This window comes from Schistocerca nitens, chromosome 9, assembly GCF_023898315.1.
Source record: "Schistocerca nitens isolate TAMUIC-IGC-003100 chromosome 9, iqSchNite1.1, whole genome shotgun sequence".
Classification (NCBI taxonomy): Eukaryota; Metazoa; Arthropoda; class Insecta; order Orthoptera; family Acrididae; genus Schistocerca; species Schistocerca nitens.
This window is the reverse complement of record NC_064622.1, coordinates 1,734,635-1,756,322: the sequence shown is the minus strand read 5'-3', so window position 1 is coordinate 1,756,322 and position 21,688 is coordinate 1,734,635. Positions and strand designations below refer to the sequence as shown.

Genomic DNA, 21,688 nt, shown 5'->3' with positions numbered 1-21,688 from the left:
GTGGCTACCGTGTTGAGGATTACAGAAAAGAGAACTTCTCAGCAACTGCTTCCGTTTCAGGGTGGCAAAACATGAGAACTTGGCGTGGACAGGAGTAAATGCAAAGTACTTTTTTATAGATCTATGAATACACATAAATGAACAAGTAGACCAAACCTGTAGTTTTCATATTTAACAGAATAAACAGAAAAATGTCGCAGAAATGCTTGATCCGTACTTCTTACCTCATTCGAAATTTTTAGATCATTTTATTGCTTCAGACGAAGTGTTTGACCTCATTAAGCCGTCACGGCTGATGGTGAAAAATTTACTACGAGCAAAGTCAGATTTTGAGTTCTAAGTAGGTACAACAAAGCGAATTCTTTATTTGACAACAATCTTTTCGCACAGCGAGATTTAAAAAATCATCATGTCTTTTTTATCAACGAAATAAGTTTTTACATCATTACACAAATCAGTAACCAATGCTATTGCTTTTAAATACAAGTGTAACTTAAGTCATTTAGCTGTTTATATGTCGAGTTTTTGCGTATTGAAATGTAACACATTCTCTTTAAAAATCGGCGTCGAACATTTACATTCTTACGTAATTATCTTGTAGAGACACTAATAAAGATGCATTACCACAACACTCTGTTCGTACTCTAAGGAATGTGTACTGTTGTCAAGGTCTGAGCTGCAGTACCAACAAAGTATGAAGGACAGTTGTCCCTAAGAAGAAAACTGCCACGGAACTTTCACATAGAAAGTAGGAAGTACAGGTTCTAGAAGTTTGAGTCGTTAAATGACGAAATCGTTAGCGGTAAAAGGTTATTAGTGGTCTTCGTGTGTCGCTGAACAAGCGCTAAGGTATGTGCTTAATTGACGGTTTCCGAGGAACTAAATCTGTATGGAACTGAAGCATGACATACAAAACCCGAGTGATTGTTCCGCAGAGTTCCAGTATTCAGATTATCGAAGTGACAGGCTGTAACAGGATCAAATGCGTAGCATGTATTCACTCAGCCTTAAATTTCCCAAAGCGTACTACGGGTTAATAGTTATGAAGTGTCAGTGGCATCGAGCAGAGGAGATTTTTCCTTGCTTATAAAAGAAGCTAACAGCTAAGGTGATCACAAAAGAGACAGAAAATTTTGAATAAGATGTGTTTTGTACAATTACTTTCAGATGCTGGAACAAATAGGAAATTATAAATAGAACAGTTTGTATATTACTGACAACGGCGTTCGTAGAAAACTTCTCGCGTACTGTCTTATATAGCTCTGAATTGTCACTAACGTTTATTCTGTTGCATGAAAACGCACCCATATTCCACTTCTCTTAGGAGAGGCTTTAGCGTTATATCGTTCTGTGAAAATGATGTCCTCTGCGGGCACTTGTCATATTTCGTAGAGCAAGGAAGATCTCCAAGCGGAAGCGGTAAATGAATATTCAAAGTTACCGTCTCTATCTCGAGAACACTCGAGTACAGCAAACCGGTGATCACACGCGACAGTTTGACACATTGTGCGCGACTGGTTCTCGGGTCCAGGCAGTACGTCTCAGGGAGCGAGGGAAACCCCAACTTCCCGCAAGCGTCAGTTGTCGAGGCGTGGCAGGGTAAACGGCGCGGGCAGCTCGCTGCTCGCAGGGGGTGGAGGCGCACAGACCTCACTTGTCACGTGTAAGCACTAAGTCTGTTCCCAGAAGACTAGAAGGAATACATTCCAGTGCACCGGTGAGTTTTTTGGAACACGTTTGATTTTGTGGAACGATACGTGTAAACTTTTGGTACACAATGTGTTTATCAAAGCACAGTTTCACGGATCGTAGTATATGGCGACACGTTGTCTCTGTATAAATTACATCATTTATCCGTCTTTGCACTTTTCTTAAATAACACTATTATTTGCACTATACCATTTCACGCTGCATTGACGTCGTTCGCTGTGTTCTCGCGACAAAGTAACAAAGTTCATCATTGTCTGTTAAGAGCTTTTGACCTTCAACTGATGGTCTGCAGTTCCACGAAGCGTACGTATGTGCATAAACACCTACCCGTGCTATCAGAAGGAAACAGAGGTTGGAGTTCATTGCACGGCCCCTTATCCAAAGCTGCCCTGCCTCTATAGCTGAGGTGTACTGTTTCCCAGGCTCCAGTGTTGTTCTGCTTTTTCTTTCAGTCTCATGAACTTTGAGTTTTGATTAGTACAATTCGTCGACTTTTCTGCTAGCGAAGTTCCTTAAATGCGGGTTATACCATTACGTGATCCACAGTAACGGTTTCTCAGGATGCTTACTGAATGGTTTACTCAATGGGTATCGATTGGACTGGAGTCTGATATCACTTCTGTTTAGCCACTTCATTCTAAGGAACACACCACGAAGAAAAAAGCTGTTTGACTCCTCAGGGAACGAGTGCATCTTCAGTACCACCTCTCCACTCGTTCCTTTTCGTCATTTCATTATAACTACACTTCGGTGCGGTCTATTCATTGTCTTTAATCACCAAAGCCTAATGTTCTTTAACATTTCTTTGACGGAAAAATCTCATAACAAAGTAATCGATATAGTGAGTGAGGCACGTGCTGCCGCAGTAAGCAATGTATTTCAGTCGTTGCTGTTCCAAACTTTATCGTAGTGACGAAGCGTTTCAATTGGCTAATGACATTTTATCTCTCTATCCCATTTCTTCAACGATAGCTGGTTGAATTTTTTCTGATAACCACATCGTAGTGGTCTTACCATTTCGTTCAGAGACGAAGTACTTAAGATTACCAGAGTACGGCTTTACGAAACTGTCTGTCCACGAAAGATCTTCGGGAACTATTTGTCCAGACCCCTCCGAAAATAGTTTGGTTGCTGTCTGTCGATTCCAGTCCTTTTGTCCCATAATGGTGCTCTGAGTTTCTTCTGTCAGCCACATGTTTTTCCTTTTCTCTCCCTCCTTCTTTTGTTTGGAGACCAAAGCCTTCTGATGTTCAGAAGTCCATTTCCTTTTAGACACGTCGCCTAGTTGCTTACGTTCCTCGCTAGGCGACTTCTGTCGACTGGCGTCGTAGAAATCGTTCCTCTCAATCTCTGGCTTACGTGTTTCTTCAGAGAGCCATGTGGTTCCAATATTCTCATTTTGTCCAGAGAAGACATTTGAACTTTTAACTATAGATTTTACGTTGGTCTGGTCTGAAGGAACGAAATGTTCAATATTTTCAGGCTTCGTGTCTCTCATTAATTCTGGAAGCACTGCTGCATCCAAAGACCACTTATTTTGTAAGCTCTGCTCCTTGCTTTTGATGACCTTTGGCCCCATGATATAAGAGGGCCATATTCTTTCTTTCGGACCCTGTCCTTGAGCTTTCTGATGAATTTCTGCTGGCTGTAGAACATCGGATGTCAACTCATTATCCGTTTCGTGCTTGTTACTGTTCTGTTCGAATTTAAGAGGTTGGAAGGCGCTGGAGATCCATTGCTGTTCCAGTTTGTAGCCCTCATCTTCCTCATAAGTGCCTGGTGGTTCAATTGCGCTATGCTGCTGCTTTTCAGAATAGCTGCCCTGGACTTCTGTATCATCGCGCCCTTGGAAGTCGCCGTAAAGACCCTTGTTCTCATACAGTTCGCTCCTGTTCCTGTCACGAGAAACCTGGGATTTAATATTTTCATCACGATGCGGCCAGTCCACTTCAGTGATCGGGGGTTGATGATCCTTAGAAGAAGAGGTAAGGTCTTCAGATTGCGGACTCGGGAACTGTTTGGCGGGCCACTGGGACTCTACTTGTTGGCTCCAGTTTATCTCTTCTGCATCCTTGGATTGGAACTCCTTGGAGAAGCGCTTCTGCCGCTGTGCGCTGCCGTCGACGTCCCAGGTGCGCTCCTCTTCGTCGGACCCGTCCCGGTCGTGGAGCTCTCCCCAGTCCTCCTTGATCATGTCGGCGGCCTTCTCGGCGATCATGACGGTGGGCGCGTTGGTGTTGCCGCTGACGATGTAGGGCATGATGGAGGCGTCGACGACGCGCAGCCGCTGCACGCCGTAGACGCGCAGGCGGTGGTCGACGACGGCCTCCGGGTCGGTGTGGGGGCCCATCTTGCAGGTGCCGACCGGGTGGTAGATGGTCTGCGTGTAGTGGCGCGCCGCGCACGACCAGTACTCGTCCGAGCCGAAGGCGCCCGCGTGCTCGCAGCCGGGCAGCGGCCGCTGGTTCACCCTGGCGCCCAGCCGGCGCATCACCTTCGTCTTGCTCAGCGCCATCGCGAACTTCATTCCTTCCACCTGTCGGCGGCAAGTGAAAACAGTATTATTATCACACTCTCGAATGTAAACATCCGCGTCAAGAAAAATTCGAGTCTTATGTATTTGATGATTTTACACACAGTTGGTATGCATCATACTTAACGAACAGAATACGAAAAGATGTGCTGAATAATTCAGATAATGTTGGAGGAGTAGAAAATTTTAGTGATTGGGGAGAAATCGGCGAAGGAGTCCCGCAGGGTTCAATATTGGGTCCACTACTGTTCCTCACACAAGAGAATGAGCTTCCACTTAACATTCGAGAAGCAGGATTGATACTTTTAGCAGGCGATATTAATTTTACAACAAAATCCATTAGAGATAAAGTAACTACAAAGTACTTCTCAGAAATCAACTCTGCCTAAATTTGAAGAAAAAACCATATTATATTCAGTTCTGTACACAAAATAGTCAAATCAACAATCGATGTACCACAAGAGCAGGAGTCAGTAAATAGGATAGAATGCTCTGCATTTTTGGGTGTACATACTGATAAAAACTTGAACCAGAATGAGTGTATTACTGAGTTTCTCAAGCAATTAAGTTCAATAACTTTTGCTGTTTATATTGCTAATCTTGGAAACGAAAGGCTTAACCTCCTGACATTTTTTGCTTATTTCCATTCATTAGTGTCTTGTGGAATATTTTCTACGCTAACTGACTTCTTAGAGAATACTGATTGCACAAAACCGAGCAGTAAGAGTGATTCGTGGTGTTAACCGATGGACGTCATGTACGTACGCCTTCAAATAGCTGGGCATTTTAACTGCACTGTCACAATACATATATTCGCTAATTAAATTAGTCATAAATAATCCACCCTAGTTTGAGAATAACAGAGGAACTTTCCACACAAGTGGGAAAAATAACCGTTATTACCCACTATTAAAGTCGTCAGTGGCTCAGAAAGGATATCAATATGCAGCAACAAAAATTATCATTTATCATTTGTACGCCGGCCGCGGTGGTCTCGCGGTTCTAGGCGCGCAGTCCGGAACCGTGCGACTGCTACGGTCGCAGGTTCGAATCCTGCCTCGGGCATGGATGTGTGTGATGTCCTTAGGTTAGTTAGGTTTAAGTAGTTCTAAGTTCTAGGGGACTTATAACCACAGCAGTTGAGTCCCATAGTGCTCAGAGCCATTTGAACCATATCATTTGTACAATACCATAAAATGTGTGACAGCCCTGGACAGCTCATTCTATTCGACTGACGAATTTCCATTTAAAACCTTCTAGCTAGTAAAAAAAATGTATTTTTAAACATAGTTGTCTCAGGACTGAAGACCACAACAACAACAACAACATATGAGAAGGACCAAAAGTTCATTAATGTTAACAGTAACCATATTAAAATATCCTGTAAACTGACTCGGCCTTGCCGCAATGGATACACCGGTTCCCGTGAGATCACCGAAGTTAAGCGCTGTCGGGCGTGGCCGGCACTTGGATGGGTGACCATCCATCCGCCATGAGCTCTTGCCATTTTTCGGTGTGCACTCAGCCTCGTGATGCCAATTGAGGAGCTACTCGACCGAGTAGTAGCGGCTTCGGTCAAGAATACCATCATAACGACCGGGAGAACGGTGTGCTGACCCCACGCTCCTCCTATCCGCATCCTCAACTTAGGATGACACGGTGGTTGGATGGTCCCGGTAGGCCACTCGCGGCCTGAAGACGGAGTGAGTGTAAACTCACTCGCTCGATATCATTTGGATAAAAGAATCAATCAAATGATTTATGGAACGTGTAACTAACAACTAGTCCAGTTAACAGTGATAATGAACTAGGTCTTGACTCTTGTGAAATAACTCCGTCAGATTCTGAACTCTTCATGCCAAACTAAGATCGATGCAATCATTCGATTTAAATCTAATCGAAATTGGTTCTGATGTGACATACAGTGTATGATGAAAAGTATACGGACATCCGAACAGAAGGCAGAATTGGCCACTAAATGTTCAGAGACCCGCCAGTCTGAAGGAGGCGGGGAGGATTGTGTTGCCAACGGTCGAGCAGGGTCAGCAGAGTGCGGAGGTCAGCAGAGCTCAGTGACTGACAACGTGACGTCACCGGAACATGGACATTTCAACCATCCTGAAGCTGCCCAGGTCGACTGTTGGTGATGTAATAGTGAAGTGGAAATGCAAACGACCAACCACAGTTACATCAAAAAGAGGCAGGCCGCCTGTACTGATGGACAGGAACCGTCGAGCATTGCGAAGGGTGGCTGTAAAACATTGGCGTGAAATCAGCGGAAGGAATCACCCGTGAGCTCCAAAGTGCTACCCGCAGTCCACCTAGCACAGTGAATGTGCATAGGGAGTCCTAAGGAATGGAGTACAATGTCGAGGTGGTGTAAAGATCAACATCACTGCATAGTGGATGACCAGCAACAAGTGAATCACTCTGTACCCTGTAGAAATCGGACACGTGGGTGTACAGTGCCAACACTGATGTCTTTTCTTCGTTTTTTTTTCCCTCAGATACATTCATATTGTACAATTCTAATACAGACAGACTTATGAGCTATAATCCTTGTACTGCGTACAGTAGAGGAACAGTTTGGAGACGATGTTTGATCGGTTCGACATGACAGTCCACGCTGTCATAAAGCAACATCTGTGGGGCAATGGTTTTTGGACAAATAGGTTCTCGCAATTGACTGGCCTGTCCAGAGTCCCGAACTGGAGCCAATGGAACGCCTGTGGAGTGAGCTACAGCGTCGACTTCGCTTCAAACCCCAAACTCCAGCATCACTGCCTTCTCGGGTTCCAGCACTTGAGAGAATGGGCTGCCGTTTCTCCATAGACAATGAGACATCTTATTGAAGGACTCCTCAACAGAGCTCCAGCCATCATATTAATGAGCACAAATAAGTGTCCATATACTGTGGATCAGACACTGTAACAAATACTTTCAGCCACAATATAAAATTACTTGAAATTATCCATCTCTTTTCACAGTTTTATGCCTTAAGCCAGAGCAGATCTCACTCTGTTGATAAAGAAAACTAGATAAAGTCATCCCTGCAACTCGCAGTTCAGGCTGAACTGGAAAACCTAACCCGTGAAGCCTTTACGGATACGATCTCAAAAATGGCCACCAAACTCGCCGGATTAAAACCCAATCGATGGTCTGCGGGACAACCTCGATCGGGCTGTTCGCGCAACGGATCCTCAACCGAGGACCGCGGCGCGGCTGTGGAGTCTCCGCGGCTGCACACGGCTGCCAGCGCCTTCCAGCACCTCGCCGACTCTCTGCCTGCTCGTCTCTGAGTGGTCCGCACTGCAGAAGGGGGTTTCCAGGCTTTCGGTAGGCCATACGTTTAAATGCAGCCATGTTTTGTATATCTGCTCTAGGTAATATTTTGCAACCAAGATATTAAAGAAAACTGGATATTGGCTTCAGAATTTGGACATCCTTTCTGTTTTTAGTTGTTACTGAGGTTTTGTAAGGGAAATTTATCTAGACATTACCAATCTGCACATAAACTATCGTATTTAAATAGTCATTTGTCTCTTTCTTAAGACAGCATATAGTGAAAAACATAGACGGCTGTTTCGAGTTTCTGCTTCTCCCTGTTTTTGCATTGTCTTGCTCTCTAGCCCTTACGGAGTAACGGAGCGCGAGATTGGGTGTCGTTTGGTTGCAGCGACCAGCATCAACGAGTAATCAGCGCTTTGTTCCAGCAGGCATTTAATTTGGCAGCACTGATTACAGTCCTTACGCTCTGAATTAAAAGCGCCAGACTGAAAGAGAAGGAAAATTTAATAATTTAGTCAAGATGGTATACTCACTGATGGAACAATTAGTAGGTTTTACCAGAAATGTCGACCCTTCGACAATGTGTCTAACAGTGTATATTAAATACGAGAGTATGTCATCTTAGGCACTGTATAAGACTTATAACACTTGATAATGGCACTTTGAAGCCGAAATCGTGATCGTGTAAGTCTAAATGTAACACTGCAAATAAACAACAGTCAAATGGCGGTACTGACTTTAAAGAAATTTAAAGAAGAAAAATTGTCCCCTTCCCAAACGGGAATCGATTCCATAGTCTTTAGTTCGAAGTGCATTTTTTACTTGATTTTAATATGTAGCCAAAGGCTTGGTAGTTGCGTATGCTTTACTATTTATGCTTTCATAAACTTGGATGAAAGAAATGCGTTGCGATAGTGTTGAAGGATTTAGAGTCTTGCTCCTGTTAAATGTTACAGCAGGTGTAGAACACAGTGGTCGAATCGAGAAATTTTGTTACCAAATGTCACACCTGGTGGACGCAAAGTAAAAATTATGTACACAGGTGGCATGGATTCGGTATTAATTATTACATGAAGTGCTACGTTCTTTTATACAAATGACAGTCTTCTGTCGTATTATACAGGATCGTAAAATAAAACAGGCTCAGAAAATACAAGTAGTTCATAAATTCGTTATACAAAGTAACCTTTAATTGTGAAAAGGGTTAACAGCTTAGAGGAATGTTTGATACAGCGGTGGGTGTGGTATATCTTCAAGTTTTATTCCCGCCTAACACTGTTAGTTTTACAACGGCACAGCGTTGTTTATGGTATCATGAATCCAAATACGTTACTACAGTCCAGAGACAGTTCATGACTAAATATCACAGAGACAAACTGCCATTAACTGGTACCACCATTTCACCAAAACTGTATGGGCATCCCCAGGACTCCGAATCAGGGTCAACGAGCAGTCTCTGACTCATCAGTTGAACAAGTCTGCCAGTCTTACATTCATGGTCCGGATAAATCAACGAGGCGTGCCAGCTTACACTTAGGATTGCGTACGCCTCTGTCATTCAAACCCTTCAAATAGGAGCTGTTGCAAGCTTTAAGAGAAAGTGTCAAGGAAAAACGAGCTGAGTTCTGTGCTGAAATGTTTAACAAAATGCAGGCTACAGGTGATTTTCTTAGTAAAATATTGTTCAGTGACGAAGCCACTTTCGCCATGAGCAGAAACCACGTTACGTAATCGAACATGTAAATGTGTTTTGCGCTGTAATCTGTAAGATTTAGGTTTTTTTTTTTTTTTTTTGTGCCGAGTCAACTGTAACTGCCATACCGTCCCTGGACGTGCTTGAACATTATCTAATGTGTCAGTGACAACAGAATATGGGCACAGGATTTATTTTCCAGCAAGATGGCGCGCCACTATATTATCATCGTGAAACTGTCGCGTACCTCCGTAGGAATCTGACCATTTCGCACGTCCCATCACGATCACCTGATTTAACCTCATTGGACCCCGATGTGTGGGATTTCATTGAAGACGGCGTGTTTGTTCCTCCGCTTCCGGGAAACGTCGAGGAGGTACGACAACGGATAACACAAGCAGTTGTGACCACACACCAAGAAATGATTCACAGGATTTGGCAGGAAATTGATTCCAGAGGGGAAATTTGTCGAGTTATAAAAGGTTGCCGCACTGGAAACTGGAAATAAAAGTTGAAGATGTAGTGCATTCAGTTCTGTATCAAACCTTTCTGTAAAGTTATTTACCTTTTCCACAATTAAAGGTTACTTTGTGTAACTAATTTAATAAACACCCTGTATTTACAGTAAGACCAGCGCGGGATTGATCCTTGTCAGTGGACATCACAGAAGGTACTGGAAACGGCCACCGTGTAGAGCCGCGCAAACTGTGAGACACGCGTAGCAACTCTCCGCTGATGGAGAGCGGTAATAGCGCGTCCAGTGCTCTGCTGCAGCTCTTGGGGTTATTTGAGTACACCTGACGCTTCAGTTTCGCCCACAGGTAACAATCACAGGGAGGGAGGTCAGGCGATCTAGATGGCGGGGGGACTGCTCTGCCTCAGCTGGTTGTCCATCCACTCATCACCGAAACACCTCTTCCTCTCGTGACAAGTGTGTCGAGGCAGTGTGTGCTGTTGCTCCGTTTTGCTGAAAATGTGCATACTGTTGTTCATATCCTACGAGTTGATCACAAAAAGGATTAAACCGTTCCCAGGCACTCCGGTTAGCATTGGCGATTTTGATAAGAACCGTGTAACGATGCAGCCATGAGACTTTGTGCAGCGAGCACCAGTATTGATACTGTGCAACACCTCTTCAAAGTACTGATGGAGATTTTCTGATGCGTAACAGACGCACGTTCTGTGAGTCCACACACCCCGACAGGCTGAACCACGTCTCATTTGAAGAAAAAAAGCCGAGGATCCAAAAGTCCTGATTCAATCACTCAGAAACATGTGGCCTAACAGACTGGTGCATCGAATTCGTCATTTCGAGCATTTACTGTGACGGGCAATTCTGTTCATTAAGATGAGCTCGTTCCGCGTCAGTCTTATGCGGGCCAGTTTCATTTTACCCACCACGTACAAATGTAGTATGTAAACATAATTGACTCGAACACACTCTTAGAGAAACGACACACGTCACTTGAGAATGGCATTGTAGACCGCGATCGCGATCGTGGCGAATAAATACGAGAGACTTTCAATAAGCAATACAATACTTCTTTTCTCCACCAGTTTCGTCTGAAAAATTTGGAATTTGTTGTGGGACATTGTGGAATATTTCCGCTTCAGATGTTACAGAAGTTCTGAAAGGTAGCGGCGCTATAGCTGGCCGTCAGAGTAGCGTCTGTGACAGAGGTGCGCCAGAAGCAGAGAGCTGTCACTGAGCTTCTTTTGGCGGAAAATGAGAGTAGATCACAGATGTGTGCAGGCGCTCGCAGAATGTTTGCGGGCGAAGCGCGGCAAGTCGTTGCAGGAGGCAGGCGTCTGTCGTCGTCGCAGCGTCGCCGCCCAGGCCTGTCCGACCTGCCGCGCACAGCTGTGGCTGCTGCAGTGTGTTTCAGCGTGTCCAGCGCCACAAAGATGCAGACAGACTTCTCCCTCTCCATGACAACGCAAGGCCTGACGCTGTCCGCGAGAAGCGATACGTCGATGACGGGGAGATGACTGGTGCGACGTCGACCAGTGGAGTGGCTCCGTGCAGGAGTACAGGCCCTGTCAGTACCTGGTGCAAGGCCGTCGCACTCAACGGAGGCTATGTTCAAAAATAGGGTTTTGTAGCCAAAAGAATGGGGGAAATACGGTGCGTTGTAATCCTGAATAAATTCAACTTAGGCTCGGAAAAAATGCATTACTTTCTGAGCGCCTCTCGTACATACGTCGAAAAAGCAATACATTTAGAGAGCGAGGTTTATGACACGCCCATCCTGCCAGTAACACCATAAGGGCTCGAAACAATGACCCAACAAGCAGCGGAAATCGACTCCGGGTCTGTCAAAGGGCAGTGGAGAGAGCAATGCTTGGAGTGAATCTGAGAGACAGGTTCAAGAACGAAGAGATAAGGAGAATGACGGGGGTCCACGACATTCTCAAGCGGATAGAGAGACTGAAGTGGCATTTGGCAGGACACGCGCCCAGGAGCAGCTTCAAATTAGTCAAAACACTGACGCAGCGCCGTCCGAGGCACACGAGGAGGAGTACCGGACGTCCTCTCACGAGATGGAGAGACGCCGTCCAGCGAACGTGCGGGAGAAACTGGATCCAGACCGGCTAGCAAAGCTCGACGTGGAAGTCTCTGGAACGGGACTAGATTCAGGAACGGATAGGTAGAGGGCGAAGAAGAAGAAAATTGACGTTCTCGGGTGTAGTGGCGCGTGACCGCCAAGTAGGCAGGAGAGGCGGCTGGCTCTGGCGGCACTCACGAGGACGCGGAGGTCGTGCGGGTCCTGGAAGTAGTTGGGCACGACGCGCGGCAGCTGGAACGGGTCCCTGGAGCGCAGCGTGACGGCGCCCCTGGAGCGCGGCCGCAGCACCAGCGGCAGCACGGAGTAGCTGTCGCGGTAGAGCACGGGCTCGAACACGGCCGCGTACACGTCGTCGCGCAGGCCGGCCGCGCGCTTGCCGAAGAGCCCGCCGTCCGTGTTGTCGCCGTACGACGCCAGGAACAGCTGCACGTCCGGCCAGTCGGAGGACGCGTTGGAGTACCTGCAACCGGCGCACTGCTGGCCAGCCGGGACTGGACACGTCACAGCCAAACACGTCGTACAAACGTCACGTCCCATGTGAAGCGAGAAACATTATGAAAACAGTATTGAATGTTGACGCCGTTGCTGGCTATAACCGCTGCTACATTCCTCGTTATTGAATCAAAGAGGCTCTGGATGTGTTGCTGCGGTACAGCAGTCCATGCCGCTTCCACCTATTGCCAAAGTAGATCTGGTGTAGCAGCGGGTGGTTTATCTCCGGTCGTCTTTTCGCAATCATCGACCAGTCTCTCTGACAGGGAAGAGATCGGGGGTACAGCGAGAGCGAGGCAGCAATGCAATGCAGTGGGCGGCGAAGAAGTATGGGACATTACTTGTCACGTGTGGTCACGCATTATATCGTTGGAGTGTGGCCGTCGGCAAGCTCCGAAGATAAGTGAAGACAGCAGGCTCCAATGCTTCAGCGATGTAACGCTGACTGTTAAGCTTAACGGCACGTGCTTACCGGGTGCAGGAGCGGTATGGGGACGCGCTATGCAACAGTTGGACAGTTTCGCACAATGGTGTCCCCAGACTCTAATGCGAGCATCGTGGTGGTGCAGGCAGAATCTGGATTCGTCGATAAATACAGTGTCGTGCCATTCAATTGCTCGTGTCCGTCGTTCATCGCACCGTTGACGGTGCGAACACCTGTGCCGTCGACTCGGCGGTAACCGCAGCAATGGACGCCTTGCGGACGGACAGTCCACTCTGCTGCAAGCGACGTCGGATGGTACGCGCGGACACTGCTTGCTGCGCAACGGACCGAGTTTGTTGTGGCACGGTTCTTGATGTGGCACAGCGATCCATCACTCCCGTGCGCACAATAAGCTTTTCATCAGACGTAGAGGTGCAAAGAGGTAGGTGCAATCGATCCCGTCCGTCCGTCGTTCCCTCCTGCATTCAGCGATTACAGATCCGCGTCACAGTTGCTCGGTTGCGTCCGACACGGTCACCGATTTCCCCCAAGGACAATCCGCAATCCCTATAGGCAACCATTCTTCCTCGGTCGAACTCCGAAATGTGCTCGAAAGACGCTGTCTGTCTTCTGGAAATCGTATTGAACCTGTTAACGCAAAACAACGGCACGAAAGAAAAATTGCCAATACGTCCACACGGCCGCCTGTTTTCCCTTTATACAGCGGTTGCAGGTGGCGCTACTGCTGGCCGTGATATGCGACTGCGCTGAAGTGCTAATCACGCGTGTATGTGTCGTCGGCGCAAATGCATGCCGCAAATTTCACATCTGAGTGCTTCCTTCACGGTGTTGCATTGTGGGTGGCCAGCAGTGCACTTCTTAGGGCTGGTTCACAATACATACCTTAGTCAAGTAGCAGGTCATCTTGTAGCTCTGGTTGACGGGTTAACAGCAAGTAAGCAGATGAGCGAGCGTTCATAGACGATTTATTAGTTTGGTGCATGAATTCTTAACGTTTTCGTTTTCCATGTCGGTATCGGTTACTGTCGGTTTATTTATCGATTTTCATTTTTTATTTCTACTTCAGCGTTGCTATATGAGTTAACGTATTGTCATTTTGTCATTTAGATATAGTGAGTAGAGCTGTTGGCTCCAGAAAACGGAATACCAAGTGGAGAAATGGGAATATTTGCGACATATTCTTCTGTTTGAGTTCAGTAGAGGCTGGCAACAGCGGTGGCGTCCAGAAACATTTGCGGCGTCTGTGAGGATAAAGCCACTGAGCGGAGCACGGCAAGAAAATAGTTTTCTCGTTTTAGGGAGGGTGGTTCTGACATTAGTGACCCTCCACGTTCAGGAAGACTTTCGGGCTTTGACGAAGACCGTTTGCACGCGTTAATCCGTAATGATCCTATTCAGTGTACTCCATAAATGGCAAATGTTCTGGACTGTGCTCAGTCTACCAACGTGCGGTATCCGCATGCAACGGGAAAGCCTCTAAAGCAGGCTGTGTGGCTACGGCATACTGTAAACCGAAATCACGAAAATCAGCGTGTGGCCATAAGTGCACCTCTGCTTGCTCGTACTCAGTTGGCTCGTCAACCACGCCGACTGTTCGTATCCCGTATCGTGACTGGTGACGATAAATCGTATTCTTTATGCTAACGTAAGGGAAAGAAAGGACTGGTTGGCCCAGACAAAGCAGCGACTCTCAGTACAAAGAGCCGCACGCATCCATGAAACAGCGACGCTGCGATGCACCAGGAATTCCTTCCGTGAGGTGTAACCGTCATTACTGGCAGTTACTGTCAACAACTGGGACGTCTTGCAGGCGCAGCCCGATAACAGAGACCAGGAAGACTGCGTGAAGCGATTCCACTCCACGATGACGCCCGCCCGCATTCTGCCAGACTGACAAAAGACGCTGTACAGATGTTGGCCTGGGAAGTCATTCCGCACCCACCTTATTCACCTGATCTTGAGCCCACAGATTTTCACCTTTTCCGCTCTCTATGAAACAAGCTTCAAGGAAGTTCCTTTCCGGATGAAAATGCGCTCCATACACGGCTCGACGAGTTCTTCGCCTCAAAATCACGTGATCTCCACAGTCGTGGAATCGAAAAGTTACCCCAGCGTTGTCAGACTGGATATTCAAGGAGGATATTATTGATGGCTAAAGTGTCTCTTATGCGTATCTGTTGGCCGAAGGGATTTGCATGGAACTTCCAACATGTCTCCGAAAGCGCTCGCAACTGAAGACCCGAAAGAATACTTTTCCACACTGAAAATGTGGGACTGCTGCTTTAGTTTCCTGTTGGAAAAAGTGCGTAGTACAATCTAATGCACTGATCTCATCTAAGAGGAGATCCGATCTTCTCGTTGTAGTAAGATGTTCAGAATCTTACAATAAATACTGACATGCTGCTTTTGATTTTATGTTTAATCTCCATCTTCTGAAACTCCGGTATTCCCATCGTCTCTCCCAGGTGTATGACTGCGGCTGCACTGACTGCTTTACTTTTGTACAGTGGACGTTTCACGTTCCACAAGCGCTCCTGTTCTGCGTACAGAAAAACAAAATTAACCGTGGTATCGTCACTCTAGCGAGCCATGTTGCTGATCCACAGGAAACAGATAGCGTGACAAGGCAGACAATAAAATGGTTCAAATTGCTGGGAGCACTATGGGACTTAACTTCTAAGGTCATTAGTCCCCTAGAACTTAGAACTACTGAAACCTAACTAACCTAAGGACATCACACACACCCATGCCCGACGCAGGATTCGGACCTGCGACCGTAGCGGTCGCGCGGTTCCAGACTGTAGCGCCTAGAACCGCTCGGCCACCCCGGCCGGCGACAGACGATAATGCGCGCGACTAAACAGGCGGTGTTCACACTAGCCGTGTGGCGCGCCTTTGCCAAGTGAGCTGGCGTGCGAGATGCTACTTGATCGGCTGCTATTCAGCTTAAGGGGTCAGGCCGATTAAACTATTTTACTTATTAACTCTACTAAACTATATCGTTCAGGCGCTTTTAGTAACTAAATCACTCGCCACTTGACTAATACTGGCCTAGTGTGAACCAGCCTTAAGAGGTGCCAGCAATTTCTTATTTCAGATTCCAGCTGATCTTTGGACAGGTAGAAACATGTTCAACACCAGGTCCCAACTTGTTTGAAGTAGTTGTGTTTTTCACTAACAGCATCCTTGGCACACCACGTATCCCAGTATATTGTTACTGTAAGGACTTCTTTCCACATTTTCGTTTCCGTGAATTTCTTATGGTGATATGAAACAGTGCTAGTGTTCCAATAAAGTTATTATTATAACTTCAAAAGCATCATCAGATTAATTGCTACAGTATTGTCAGTGTGTGACGACTTCAAGAAAACATATATTTCAGTAGACCGCGAAATCCTGTTAAACATCCACAATGAATATGGGGTGGACCTTAAATTGTTAATTAATTAGAGCTACGCTAACTGACACAACTTCAAATGGCTCTGAGCACTACGGGACTTAACTTCTGAGGTCATCAGTCGCCTAGAACTTAGAACTAATTAAACGTAACTAACCTAAGGAAGTCACACACATCCATGCCCGAGGCAGGATTCGAACCTGCGACCGTAGCGGTCGCTCGGTTCCAGACTGTAGCGCCTAGAACCGCACGGCCACTCCGGCCGGCGCCATTTATTGGTGAATTTCTTGGACATTCATTCCAATATTGTCGACATTTCGTAGGTAATTCTGGAAATGTTGCAAGAAACACCAGTTCCAAGAATTGTTATTCTAACAATGATTGTTGTCCTAATGAAAGCGCAAAACAAACGGAGTACTTCCCAAGCGCAAAGAAAACATGTGCAGCAATAGCTGTCACCGACAAGGAACAGTATGTACATTTTCGTGTTCGACGAAGGAAGAAGAAAACACTTAAACTTAAGCAGTATGCAAAGCTGATTTCGTTTCATAAAGTCTGAACATGAAGTATGTAAGTGGAAGAAAGATTACACGAAGTACGAAAATCGGCCGAAATGAAATTGGCAGATGTCTGAAAGAAAAACTATTCGAAAGATTTATAACTGATCGTGAGAGTCAGTGCACCGTTACCGAAGAAATCTACACAAGTGGGCGCTCTGAACTGCGAGTTAGATGAACGCTACTAATTTCCAGGTTTCTTCGATCTGGTTAAACGGATTCAGCAAGTTATACAGAAAAGGAGGTGGCAAAATTACGAAGTCCACCTGAAGCAAACGCGCAGAGGAGATGTCATTAATAGGTAATACTAAAAACGAATTCTTAGATGACGTGAAGGGAAGCTTCTTGTTCTCCCCTAAAGGTGCATATAAAGCCAATCATTCGGTCTGTTAGTATTGGTTATCCGTCTTCAGCTGACTGCAGTTTAATTAAAAAGATTTACACAGGACGCGTTCCGCTTTTATTTACAAAGCATCTTCCGTGGTTATTCTGCATATTGGATTCATACGTTTGTACATTTTTGGTTCTTTTAGGTTAAAAACATCGTTTTGTTTGTAAAGTTGACGCGCAAGTTGTTTGCGGTGTTTCTTTACATATTCTGCTCCTTCCCTGCTTGCTAGAAGCGGTTGACATCGAAAGACTTCGATTCACACTTGCACTTGGCAGTTTCTGCCATTCTGCAGTATTTCTTGCGCTGCATTATTTACACTTGACTTTGATAAACTATTTCCCATTACGCACAGTAACAGTGTGAATGTCTGTTCGTTTGTCTTCGTTCACGTTGTGAATGTTGCCAACCTGCGAAACTACTTTTGTATGTGTGTGTGTTTGAGTGAGTGAAAATTAGTGAAGTTGTCTGGAATGTTAGGTAGAGACGTGAGGGTAGTGTAAGTGGGTTGACATTTTTTTCTTGGGAGGCTGGTGGGGGATAAGGAGATGAGGCTGGACGGTGCTTATAGGACAGAATCAGGGAGGAAATGGTTGCGGTGGATGGGGCTGGAGTTATATGTGTATATTTAGTCTTATATTATGTGGTCAATCAGTTTAAAGAGTGTGTGGTTTGTCAAGTTCGTCTGATCATTTATCAGTTTTTTTTTTTTTTGTTATGGTTTCGAATCATTGAAGTTTCGTGCAAACTACACTTTACCATTCCAAGGAAAGAAAGAGATTCGCTTTGTGCAGCCGATGAATGCTGTAACACATTCCTATTCAACGATACCAATGATAAGTATCAGTGGATTACTGTTTCCGCAACTTTATTTCTGTCTTCAGGAACATCAAGGCAAATTAGGACGAACAATTTTGGAAAAAGAATTGTTTACTTGCAAAACTCATGTAATCGACGTCGGAAAATGTGGAAAAATGGGAGTGAATACTTTTGATGTTACTTCCGAAATATATTATTACCATTTCCAGAGATTAATTCATTGCTTCTGTTGGACTCTTTGGCTGGACACATTGTTACCTCTGTCTTTAGGAGGATGACTAAAAGACTGCCAGTATAATTGGGATTCCACCCACAACTAACAGTGTGATTCATTCTCTCGATAAAAAAAATTCAGTTTTTGAGATGTTTGCGGGACGGTATAATTTCCGATAGTTCGTTGAGATTGCTGGTTTATCAGCGGTACTGTACTATTCTGTCTTAGACTGTATTCAAGAAGTGCATGTCCGCCTGCTTAGCTGTGTGGTAACGTGTTTGCGTACCACGCAGCGGGCCCAGGTTCGATTCCCCGCCGGGCTGGGTATTGTTCCGCGCTCGTCGACTGGGTGTCGTGCTGTACTCGCCATGCTTTCGTCATCACCGCCGACGCGCAAGTCGGCCAGTGAGGCGTCGACTGGAATAAGACTTTCAACCAGCGGTCGAACTTCCCCGGATAGGGCCTCCCCGCCAACAATGGCACACGACCATTTCATTTCATTTAAGTTTTTTTTTTTTCCAGAAGCAAATCAGGAAGTTTAATTTGACTCGGTCTACCAACTTTCGTGCGGGGTAGGTGACTTAATTTTAGGCAACACGTGTTACACAGAGACTCCGCAGAGTGGCTATCCTACGTCCTGCCGTTTCTCAGAACTACAGCAAACATTGTTTCTCTAAAAAAAAAAAGTTGTTCCCCATGACGTGATCTGTGATCCATAAGCGTTTCGTGCATAGACTTTGAAACGTGTTACTTATGCACTAGCGTCCTTACCAAATTGACAGAATGTCTGGCTGTGACCTTACTTGGTACTGATGAAGGCCATGGCCTCGCACTCGGGCAGCGCGTAGAAGGGGCCGCTGTTGTTGACGGCGAAGTTGATGAGGGCGGAGAGCGTGAGGATGCGCGGCACGACGAAGGCGGGGCCCACGGGGTACTGTCCGGCCGGCGGGTGCATGGTGAACACGGTGCCTGGGGGCGAGCAGGTAGAGAGTGGGTGAGCGGCCTGGCAGACTGCAGGGCAGCTGGGCAGCTGGGCAGCTGGGCGGGGCGGCGGCACTCACCGGCCAGGCAGACGTGGTCCTGCAGGTTGCGGCCGACGCCGGGCGCGTGCACCAGCGGCGGGATGCGCAGGCGGCGCAGCTGGGCGGCGTCGCCCACGCCGCTCAGCATGAGCAGCTGCGGAGAGTGCAGCGCGCCCGCACACACCACCACCTCGCGCGCCGCCTTCACCGTGCGCAGCGCGCCGTTCTTCCTGCCGCACACACACCACACACACGTGTCACAGCCGACACCCCGCACGCAGTTATGCTCACCGGGGCTAGCGACAACTATATCTAAATGACTACACTACAATTAACAACTAAGTGCTAGGCAGAAGGTTCGTAGAACCGCTTTCAAATTATTGCCCTCGCGAGTGGCACGCGGGAAAAGTGAACTCTTAACTGTTGCCGTGCGAGTTGTGATTTGCGACAAGTCCCTCGACGAAAGATCCGTACCCTAAGACTGAGAAATTGCGTAGGACACACCAAGCAACGAAATAGAAGTAATCTGTTGAATTACAGACCCATATCACTGTTTTCTTCTTCTGCATAGCTAGTTTATAACATGTTGGTTAAACCAGGGTGTTCCGTTTGTAGTACTGCCTCCTATTACATTTACTTTAATCGTACTTAAAGCTTCTCTAATGGTTTTCTCCTTTAATCTATTTTGATACTACATCTTAATACTCTCGTCCTCTACGACTTCAGTTTGAAAAGCCTGTTAATTTTTCTGTTTTTTGGTCCAAGTTCCATGTTAAGCTTATACAAGAGCCCATTATCCGATCCTACATTGGCCGTTGATTTGAATGAACAGCTTTATTGGTAATAATGTAATCAGTAATCGCGCACTGACCTCTTGTATTAAATTGTTCAAATGCCTGTAAGGACTATGGGACTTAACAGCTCAGGTCATCAGTCCCCTAGAACTTACAACTACTTAAACCTAACTAACCTAAAGACATCACACACATCCATGCCCGAGGCAGGATTTGAACCTGCGGCCGTAGCAGCAGCGCGGTTTCGGACTGAAGCGCCAAGAACCGCTCGGCCACAGCGGCCGGCTGTTGTATTATTCAAGATGTATTTATGCTGCTCCTTATGTTCGAAGTATGTGTTATTAATACGTAGTTCGATCAATTTGCATAAATGAATTTAGTCCACTCCATTGTCATTTATTTCTGTTTCACTAAATTTTTGTTTCATGCCTGGAATAATTGAATCGTCAATACGTCCTATGAGATCGGTAATGAGCAACATTTTTCTCCTTTCGGGAATGATGTAAGTTGCAGCTTGAAGATTATTATAAAACATTTCTCTCCCTTCTTTAGATCTTGTAAGATTATGTAGCTTGATCTCCATACTCGTAATATAGCACAGGAGAGCATATTCATATGCATCGACAATGCAGGAAGTAACTGTTGCTGTGTCAAGAAATGCAGGAGAGCACGCAGGGCCGGTTTAACCCCGCAGTACCAAGCATAAGGAGGAGGAGGGGGGGGGGGGGAATTTTTGCCCAACTTTAGAAACTGTTGTAGTCTAGTCAGTTACTTTATTCTTTTAAATTTTGAAAAAATGATGTTGTTTCTAATTAAATCTTCTACCTGATTCCATAAAAGTTTTACATTTTTTGGTAAGCTAAAATTTATGTCTCAGTGGTAGATGTCACATTCCCCAATGACAGTCACGTTGAATATTTTCAGGTTCAGGCACCTAACTTACACATCAGTCTCTTTTTAAAAAGAATCTTGTGAGTAAAAATCAACAACATTTAACGAAATTTGCATTTGCAATTTTTTCTCCAGTTGGGCATAAAGTATCCTTTCTTGGTTGTCCACATTCCCTAAAATGTGTTAACCCTGCTAAGCGTGTGCTAAAAGATATTTTCATGCTCTGAACCTTATTAACACAGCAGTACCTCTTTAAAGAGATGTTATGTTTAGAACATCTCACCAGCAGTCATAGAATTTATTGTTTTTTTAAGTTTTTTGGGGTAGGCGTGAAGTACCGCCCTTAGTAATGTGTGTTATGAAAAATGCGTTTGTATTGCTAGGGTTTCGGCCCAAGTGACGTAAGCCGCCGCTTGGGACGCTAATGTGAGAGCGGCGCCAGAAGAGGCCAAGTGCAAGATTTTTGTAGAATGCTTCTTACAATTAGTAGCGAAAACAGTACGGGTCAAAGCGTCGATGGAAAATGAGGGAAGGGTGCAAAATGCTAAGTCGATTGTTCGGGAAAATCTTTTCGAAATGGCGCTGAGTGTAGGAGGGGTGGCAGCGGGCGGAGCGGTGCGCGCCAGTCTTGCTTCTGTTCCAACTGCCGTTTGTTGCCCTGGCCGGACGCGCACTTACTTTTAGTGTTGGAATCACTCTAGCGTGTTCCTTGCGAATATTTGTGGAAAAAGTGCTTTGCTCTTAAGCGATCGTTTTGTGGCACATGGTATGGAATTGTATGACGAAAAAGTGCCAATTCAAATAACAAATGGTTCAAATGGCTCTGAGCACTATGGGACTTAACATCTGAGGTCATCAGTCCCCTAGAACTTAGAACT

General features: G+C 45.9%; 2 protein-coding genes across 2 annotated transcripts in view; one reads left to right on the top strand and one right to left on the bottom strand.

Moving 5' to 3' along the window:
- LOC126204455 (flotillin-2) overlaps positions 1–21,688 on the top strand; it is a 441,744-nt gene that overhangs the window by 25,435 nt on the left and 394,621 nt on the right. The window lies entirely within an intron of this gene.
- Positions 2,660–21,688, bottom strand: part of LOC126203449 (glucose dehydrogenase [FAD, quinone]-like) — a gene marked incomplete at its 5' end in the record, with an annotated part of 43,919 nt that continues 24,890 nt past the window's right edge. Inside the window, 4 exons of the mRNA XM_049937766.1 lie at positions 2,660–4,246; positions 11,969–12,251; positions 18,907–19,072; positions 19,165–19,355. Of these exons, the coding sequence (XP_049793723.1) occupies positions 2,660–4,246; positions 11,969–12,251; positions 18,907–19,072; positions 19,165–19,355 (2,227 nt within the window). The remainder of the gene's footprint in view (positions 4,247–11,968; positions 12,252–18,906; positions 19,073–19,164; positions 19,356–21,688) is intronic.